The sequence below is a fragment of the Sorex araneus genome, chromosome 3 (assembly GCF_027595985.1).
Source record: "Sorex araneus isolate mSorAra2 chromosome 3, mSorAra2.pri, whole genome shotgun sequence".
Lineage (NCBI taxonomy): Eukaryota > Metazoa > Chordata > Mammalia > Eulipotyphla > Soricidae > Sorex > Sorex araneus.
In genome coordinates this window covers 219,240,308-219,249,326 of record NC_073304.1, presented here as the reverse complement: position 1 = coordinate 219,249,326, position 9,019 = coordinate 219,240,308, and the positions used below count along the sequence as shown (strand labels likewise).

Genomic DNA, 9,019 nt, shown 5'->3' with positions numbered 1-9,019 from the left:
ACCCTCCTTAGGCTTAATGCTGAGATGGCACTCCCAGACGGTTGACATGAAAGCAGCCTCATAAAAGAGCCAGCGTCATTAGGGTGATGAACCAGTTGGCGCTTGGAGATCCAGGGGGGGATGAAAGGCGCGGGGTGAAGACGCCCTGCGTTCCCCTGGCTTGGTTGGGCAGGGCTCCCAGGGGCCGATGAAAGCTGGGGGAACTAGGCTCAAAGTGTCTCTTCCTGCCTTTCCCAGGCGGCAGCTGTGGACAAACACCGAGGTGGAGACGGGTTCAGCAATCTGCGGGAGTTCTTTCCCTTGAGTTCGGAGACACCGGCTCCTCATCCTGCCCAGACTCGGCTTAGCATTACCCAAGACGCCCGAAGATTGTTAGTTGCTATGGCAACGAAGCTCTCAGCCTACTGAGGCACACCGAGGCCTAGAGAGGCAACACCCTCCGTCACCCCCTCCCGACCCACGGGTAAAGTGGCGCCCCCTACGCAGAGGAACCGTCCCTGGGCCCCCGCCCCGGCGCGGAGACCACCGTGGACCTCCGGGGACGGGAGGCCGCTCTGGCCCCAAGCGGAGCCTCTCGCTGGTAGACGGGTTCACAGGAGCCACTCTGGGCGCAGCGCGGCGGAGCTGCTCGATGCTCCCGCCGGAAGTGCTCTTCACCGCCTGCCTCCCACCCGGCTCTCTGGTCCCGGCGGTAAGATGGCGGCTGCCGCGGAGTGCGATGTGGTAATGGCGGCGACCGAGCCAGAGCTGCTGGACGACAACGAAGCCAAGAGGTAACCCGGCGGCGGGGTGTTGGAAGGAGCGACCTTCGGCTCGGTGGCTCCGGGAAACCCGGCCCTGCCACGGTGCAGCCACTGGCTGTGGCGGCGTTGCCCCGCCCTCCGCGACCCCCCACCTTCACCCTGTGAGATCCAGTCCGGATGGAGCCCCCTCAAGGGGCGCTCGCGGAGGTCGGCCCTCCTCTCCCGCTTCCGCCCGGCCGGGCCCCGAGGACAGCCTGGCTGAGGCGGCGGGGAGGAAGGTCGTCCGGATGGTAGAGGCCGGGACTCTCGTGGGGTCGGCAAAGAGGGTGGGGGTGGCGGCGCGGCGACGGGGTCACTTCCTCCCTTCCCCCCTGCGACCCCGTCTTCCCGGGTCGACTTCGGGGCCTTGTTGCCTCAGCCCCGTGCAACCCCAAGCCCCGGTTTCCCGCAGCCCCTTCGCTCGGTAATGACACCCCAGCACCCATGAGTCCGGCTCCGGGGCGACCACGTCTTCCGTGACCTGGTGGCGGTCCCCGGCCCTTCCTGCAAAAGTCTCGGGTTTGCATCAGGGACTCGGCGCCTGCCCCGATCGTCCGACGCTGCGCCCTCCACCCCACCCCCCACCTTCCTGCACCCCATCCCCCAGGACAGGGCGCAGGTCCGAGTCTCGGGAAGGAGCAGCCGCGCTGGGTCGCTGGGCTCCGCTGGGGACCGGGTCGGAGCTGCTTTTCCAGAACACTCTGGACTCCGGATCTCGCGGAGGTGGGGGTGGCACGCGGGCTGGGGTGTCCTGTGTGACCTAATCCTGGCCCAGAGCAGTGAACAGAAAGGGGTTTGGACGTCGCGAGCGCCCATATGGTGCTTCCTCGGCTCGGGGGTGCCCGCAGCGTGCGGAGCTGCGGGGAGCGGAGGTGGAGGTGCAGCGCGTGAGGTCCGAAAGCAGAACGGCCGAGATTACCCCTCTGCGCCCTGGGAACGACGGGGGCGTCCCGGGAGGCCGCCTGCACCATTACCCGTGGGGGTGGGGGTGCTGCCTGCTGCCAGCGCCCCAGCGGGGCTCCCCCCCACCCCACCCCCCGCTTCTGGGGGCCCAGAGGACCCGCCGGGAGAGCACGACCAGGGGGGATTGGAGAAGGCAGCGGGGCTCGCTCTGCGGTTTTCCTCCTTAAGCGAAGGTGTGGGGAATTAAGCGCCATCCGCATCATTAGGAATTACAGTTGGGTGGGGGCGGGGGGCGCTGCTCCGTCTCCTAGGACCCTCGCATTGACCCGCATGTCTGCTGGGCCAGGTCTGGCTCGAGTAGCTCCCAGGCCCCTCAGAGCACTGTCCGGAACCTCTTCTCCCCTCCCCACCAAGCAATTTCAAGAGAAATTGCTCATGGCGCTGGAATGTCGCCCAAGTAGGCGAAGGCCTTGGATTTGATCCCTCCCCCCACCATCACCTACCTGGTGTACCCCCACAGCAATTCAAACAGAAACGAAAGGAAAAGTGCAAGGCAGGAAACTTTTCCCTACTTGCATTGAATTGTAAGGATTTATTTCACTTGGGAGTGGAAAGAACACAGTGGTTCTTTGTGATGTAAATATGGGATGCTCCTTCTGGAAACTTCCTCCTCAGCTTAAATCTCTGACCCAGGGATTGCCCCCACTTAGGTTTTGGAGCAAAACCTGTCTTTTTCCTTAAAAAAAAAAAAAGAAAAGAAAAGAAAAAAGAAAGCGCCCAATCCAGAGACCAAGGAGGTGGCCCCTGTGGTGGCCCAGCATGCACCTTGGGGGGAAGGGGAGGCAAGTTTGATCCTTGGCTCGGCATGGCCCCCAGAGGTGCCTGCTGTGACCGCCACAGTGCTTTTAAATAAGAACAAAGAAGGGCCTAGCTATAGGGGATAGTGGACCATCAAATTAGAGTACTCGGATGTGATATATTAAGAAACATAAAGCAGGTGACACTGTCACGTGACCACATTGAGTCCCACAAAACCAGCCTGTCTGATAGCAGTTCAAAAAAATCAGGGAGATTACAGGGACCTGGGAAATGGCTCAGAGGACTGGATGGCATACAGGAGCCCTGGCTCCCTCCCTGGCATTGCATGGTTTCCTGAGCACCTCTGGGAGGTGACCATTCCCCCACCCCTGCCCCCCTGCCCCCCCACAAGAAAAAAGGTATTGGTTATAAAATGCCTTTTGGTGGTGGTTGTTATTTTATTTTGGTTTTGGGTCACACCTGGCAGTGCCCAGGGCTTACTCTGGCTCTGTGCTCAGGTATCACTCCTTGAGGGCTCAGGGCACCTTGGGGGGTGCCGGGGATCAGACTCGGGTTAGCCATGTGCAGGGCAAACTCCTGCCCTACTCACTTCACTGTCACTTTGGTTCTTAAAATGTAACCTTACCTGGGGCCGGAGCGATAGCACAGTGGGTAGGGCGTTTGCCTTGCATGAGGCTGACCCGGGTTCGATCCCCAGCATCCCATATGGTCCCCCAAGCACTGCCAGGAGTAATTCCTGAGTGCAAAGCCAGGAGTAACCCCTGAGCATCGCTGGGTATGACCCAAAAAGAAAAAAAAAAGTAACCTTACCTGCTTCTAAGAAAAAATAAATGAATATAAATTTAAGTACAAAGATTGTGTTCTGGGGCTGGTGGGAGAGACACTTACCTTGCCTGTGGCGGGCTTGACTTGATCCACAGCACCCGCATCCCCAGCATCCCACAGGGTATTTTTTCCGAGTCCTGCCAGGACTGATCCCTGAGTGCAGAGCCAGGATTAAGCCTTAAAGCACAGCCCAGTGTGACCCTACCCCCCCCCATCCCCAACACACACATCCTGCATTCTGGTATAGACTGCTATACATATTCATCGGAATATTTTGAGGTACTTACTTAAAGGATTAAGGCACTTACCTTGCATCCTCTGACACTGGTTTGATTCCTGGGCACAGTTTATGGTCGCCCAGCACCACCACTGGTTACTCCTCAGTGCAGAGCCAGGAGTAGCCCCTGAGTACTGCTGGGTGGGGCCCCAAAACAGGAAAAAAAAAAAAGGAGATAAGCAATTGGATCTGTAAGAAATGCCTTGTTTGTGTATGGTTTTCTTTTTCCTTTTTTTGTAGGGGGGACCACACCCAGTGGTGCTCAGGGCTCCTTTCTGGCTCTGTGCACAGGGATCACTTCTGGGGAGGCTCTTAGGACCTTCTGGGGTACCCGGGGTTGAACCTGGGTCAGGACACATGCAAGATAAGCAAGCACTCTACCCACTGTCTAATGCTCTGGCCCCATATCTGGTTTTCTAACTCCAAAATGGAGTAGGTTTTGTAGCTCCTGGCTCTGTACTCAGGTATTACTCTGGCGATGCTGGGGATCGAACCCAGATCAGTGTGTGCAAGGCAGCCCTACCTGCAGTTCTATTGCTCTGGTCCCACAATAATTATTTTTAGTTCGATTCCTCCACCCCTCTCAGAGCCCGGCAAGCTACCGAGAGTATCGCGCCCGCGCGGCAGAGCCTGGCAAGCTACCCGTGGTGTATTTGATATGCAAAAAAAAAAGTAACATTAAGTCTCATAATCAGACATTATTGGTGCCTGCTCAAGCAAATCGATGAGCAATGGGATGACAGTAACAGTGACTTTTCATGAATCCTGGAACCCTTCTGTGTAGCCAGAGCAGGGGCAAGAGATAGGAACTTTCCTATTAATGCCTTTTACTGTCTTGATTTGGTTAATCAATTCACCAAGTTTGTGTCTCATTATTACAGTGCCACTCGCAGTTCACCTGGGGACAGGGGAGCTGATAGGTCTCTTGGGTAGATTTTTGTGAAATCCAATCAGGAAGGGTTCCTTTCCTGCATCCAGGTCTTGCTGCTGCTGCTGCAGCTTGCAGAGGTATTACAGCCCCACAGGGCAGAGGATGGGGCACTTTCAAGACGCTGGTTGCAACATTTTCTGTAACTATGTTATATATCCTCAGCCTCCATCTCTCACCAAGAAAGAAAGTGGAAAATCACATGTCCTACAAAATTCCTAAAAAATGCCCCTATAGTAGGCAAGAGGCTAAAATGAAAAATGTGTTAGTTGACATTCCAAAATAGATTAAGAATTCTGTACATGAAGATTATTTCTCTTTGTTCCCCAGAACAGATTAAAAAAAAAGAAGAAGAAGAAGGCAACTCGAGAGCCAGGGGACATTTTAGAGGTCTTACGTATCAGCTCATTATTTAAGCCTGATATTTTCTGGGTTGTTTTGGAGAGGGGGGTTGCTAGGCCACACCTGGCAGTTCCTGGGGTTCACTCTTGGCTCTGCTCAGGGATCACTCCTGGAAGAGCTCAGGGGGCCCTATGTGGTACAGGAGGTGGAACCGGGTTGGTTGCATGCAGGGCAAGCTCCTCACCTGTACTCTTCTCTCTGGCCCCAAGGCTGCTGTTTTCTGGGAAGTTGCTGACTGGTTAACTAGTCGTGAATACTTGTTAGAGGGAAGGCACTCAGTATCCATTTCCTGGACTGGGGTGGAACTTGGTCTTAGTTTCTTTTTTTTTTTTTATTTTTTTTTTATTAGTTTATTTTTAATTAGAGAGTCATCGTGAGGGTACAGTTACAGATCCATACATCTTTGTGCTCATGCTTCCCCCATACAAAGTTCAATAACCCATCCCTTCACCAGTGCCCATTCTCCACCACCCGTAAACCCAACATCCCTCCCCCCCTCCCCAGACCCGTCTCCCCCCACCCCACCCTGCCACTGTGGCAGGGAATTCCCTTTTGTTCTCTCTCTCTGATTAGGTGTTGTGGTTTGCAATAGAGGTGTTGAGTGGCCATTGTGTTCAGTCTCTAGTCTGTATTCCACCCGCCTCACCCTTCCCCCACATGTCCTCCAACCACATTTTACTTGGTGGTCCCTTCCCTGAGTTACCCAGAATGAGAGACCAGCCTCCAAGCCATGGAAATATTCTCCTGGTACTTATTTCTACTATTCTTGGGCGTTAGTCTTATAGTCTATTATTCTATATTCCACAGATGAGTGCAATCTTTCTATGTCTGTCTCTCTCTTTCTGACTCATTTCACTTAGCATGATACTTTCCATGTTGATCCACTTATATGCAAATGTCATGACCTCATTTTTTCTAACAGCTGCATAGTATTCCATTGTATAGATGTACCACAGTTTCTTCAACCAGTCATCTGTTCTAGGGCACTCGGGTTTTTTCCAGATTCTGGCTATTGTAAACAGTGCTGCGGTGAACATATAAGTGCATATGTCACTTCGACTATACTTTTTGGCTTTTCTGGGATATATTCCCAGCAGTGGTATTGCTGGGTCAAATGGGAACTCAACCTCTAGTTTTTTGAGAATCGTCCATACTGTTTTCCAAAAGGGCTGAACTAGCCGGCATTCCCACCAGCAGTGTAGAAGGGTCCCTTTCTCCCCACATCCTCTCCAACAGCGGTTGCTTTTGTTCTTTTGGATGTGTGCTAGTCTCTGTTGGTCTTAGTTTCTGTGGTAGTATTTATTGTACTAAAACGGAAGAGTTTGGGTTTATCGGTAGAAGTCATTTGTCTTCTCCATCTGTACCTGTTGTGACTGGACAGTGAGGGTTCGAAGAACCCATGTGAGCTGCCCGCTTAGGAGCGTGGCCACCTTACCTGATTCCTTGAGCTGATAATTGAACTTCCGTGTATCTGTTTTCCAGATGGAATGAAAGAACACAGAGCTGGAGTGATAATACAGCGGGTTGGGCCCTTAGCTTGCACATGGCCAGTGGCCCAGGTTGGGTCCCTGGCAGCACATATGGTCCCCTAAGCCCTTCCAGGAGTAACCCCTGAATACTGCAGCATGTGACCCAAAAACAACAAACATAAAGAAATAATGCATACAGTTAGACCCAGTCTAGGAACTGAGCTATTGAATCCGTTTGTGGATTCGGTTTGCCTCGGAGAGGTGGGGGTTGGTGGGGGTGGCATGGCTACACCCGGTGATGCTCTGGGACTGTCCTCTGGCCCCTGCTTGCCTTTCATTTCTTTATGTTGTTGGGAGCACTAAATCCTGATCTAGGCTCTCTTTGTCTTCAGTAGCTAAGTCTTGGGGCTTATATTGTTTGTGTTTGGGTCACGTGCTCTGGGTTTACTCCTGCTAGGCACTCACGGGATCACTCCTTGGTGGACTTGGGGGACCATATTGGGTCCTGGTGATCAAACCCAGGTCAGCCACATGCAAGGCAAGTGCCTGATCTGCTGTACTATCACTCCGACCCTCTTGGGTCTGTTTTGTTAAGGGACTACACCCAGGGGTGCTCAGGAGCTACTCCTCTCTTTATTCAGGGGTTACTCCCTGAATAAAGTGCTCTGGGAACCAGGATCTGCAGGGGCCAACTCCCGTTTCTTGCACATCAGGAATACGCCAGCCTGTAGGCTATCTTTCTGTCCCTTCTCTCTCTCTCTCTCTCTCTCTCTCTCTCTCTCTCTCTCTCTCTCTCTCTTTTCCCTTTTTGGGTCACGGCCGGTGATGCACAGGGGTTAACTCCTGGCTCTGCACTCAGGAATTACTCCTGGTTGTGCTTGAGGGACCATATGGGATGCTGGGAATCGAACTCAAATCAGCCACATGCAAGGCAAACGCCCCACCCGCTGTGCTGTCATTCCAGCCCCATCTTTCTGCCCTTTTTGAGATAATTTGAAGTTGATGATCTTGCTTCATTGAAGAGCTTGTGGGGATGCCTTTCCCCTGCCCTCCTCTACTGTTTTAGGTTCTTAGGTCTTTGATCCCCTAATCTTTCATGTAAAGTTCCCGAGCAGTAGCTAGACATGTCAGTAAGTTGCAGGCTGCAAGAGAATTACCTTTGACCTTAAACTCAAAAGTATCAAAGCACAAAGTTACCATTTTGATATACTTTACCTAGCACTGTAGCACTGTTGTCCCGTCGTTCATCATTTGCTGGAGCGCCAGTAACATCTCCATTGTGAGACTTGTTACTATTTTTGGCATATCAGATAGGCCACGGGTAGCTTGTATGGGGCCATATAAACCACGGGTAGCTTGTATGGGGCCATATAAAGAAATGAGAATGGATAAAGGAGTCATGGTTAAGGGAAGGAAAAATAAGGATACAGATTCCTGAATTCCAGTAAATTAACTAAACCCTGATAATAACATGGCAAAATTGTTCTCACAACTGGAGCAAAGGTAGAGTCTGTTTCTTTAATTCAGGTTCCCATCCAGTCAGATAAATCAAATACTTTTAATGGTATGTTGGACTGAGTGTCAGTTACTCTAGGGTCTAGTGTATTCCTAACGACCAGAGCTCTGATTGGCTTAAAGCAGAGCCTTGTTGTACATTCCAGCCAATCACAGATTAGTCATTGAAGCTGGTGTTTTTAAATTTTTTTTTTTTTTTTTTTTTGAAAGCTGAGTACTGGGCTCTTACCTTTACTTTCTTTTCCTGAGACTTTAGAAGACTGGGTAACAATGGTCGGCCGTGGCCTGGATGCCTTGTCTGATGCAGCGTCCCTCTGAGAGTGTATTTCTCTCTTACTCCACTAATGTTTGGTTTCCTTTCTCCAGTGCTGAGTGATGTGGAAGTTGCTTAGAGGTCGTTCCAGGTATTCTTTTAAACTGTCTGAATTGGGGCTGGAGTATAGCAGGTAAGGGCTTGCCTTGTACTTGGCCAACCCAGGTTCGATCCCTGAGCACAGAGGCAAGAGTGAGCCCTGAGCTCTGCTGGGCTGTGACCCAAAAAGCAAAAACAAAACGAAACAAACTGTATGAATCTCAGCAGTAAGAAAGGACAGGATTCAATATCTTGGGTTGGATTAACAATTTGTTTTATTGCCCCAACCAGCTCAAAACAATTCCTGATAAAGCATTTTCTGCTTTATCCAACCATTGGCAGTGGTATGAATGGTTGAGGCAGAGTATTTTATTTTCAAAATCTGATCTTAACACTCTGTGTTCTGTTGGTGTGTGACTTTCCCATGTGTTTCTAATGACTTTGGGGATGTGGGTCGGTTGGTCAGGGTTGCAGTGAGAAGCTAGCAGGTCGCTTGATCTAGTTTCTGACCTGAGCATTTTTCCTTGGGCAGTTTGCTCTTAGATAGTTAATCACCTGTTAAATTAAGACACCAAAAGAATTTTGGGATCGAAATTCAGCCTGACAGTCTAGGCTGACAGTCTAGGCTCCCCACTCTTTTCCTCTTCTCCCCCTCCCCCAGCAGCCTCCTTTTTCTTAAAGTTCCTCAGCTCTACTTTTTTGTTTTGTTTTACTGGGGGGGGGGTCGAGGGAGGCACCCAGCAGTGC

General features: G+C 51.7%; 1 protein-coding gene across 1 annotated transcript in view; it reads left to right on the top strand.

The window, feature by feature from the left end:
• Positions 1-486: 486 nt before the first annotated feature.
• Positions 487-9,019, top strand: part of DNAJC7 (DnaJ heat shock protein family (Hsp40) member C7) — a 42,260-nt gene continuing 33,727 nt past the window's right edge. The window contains exon 1 of the mRNA XM_004608773.2: positions 487-773. Coding sequence (XP_004608830.1) covers positions 697-773 — 77 coding nt within the window. The 5' untranslated portion in view covers positions 487-696. The remainder of the gene's footprint in view (positions 774-9,019) is intronic.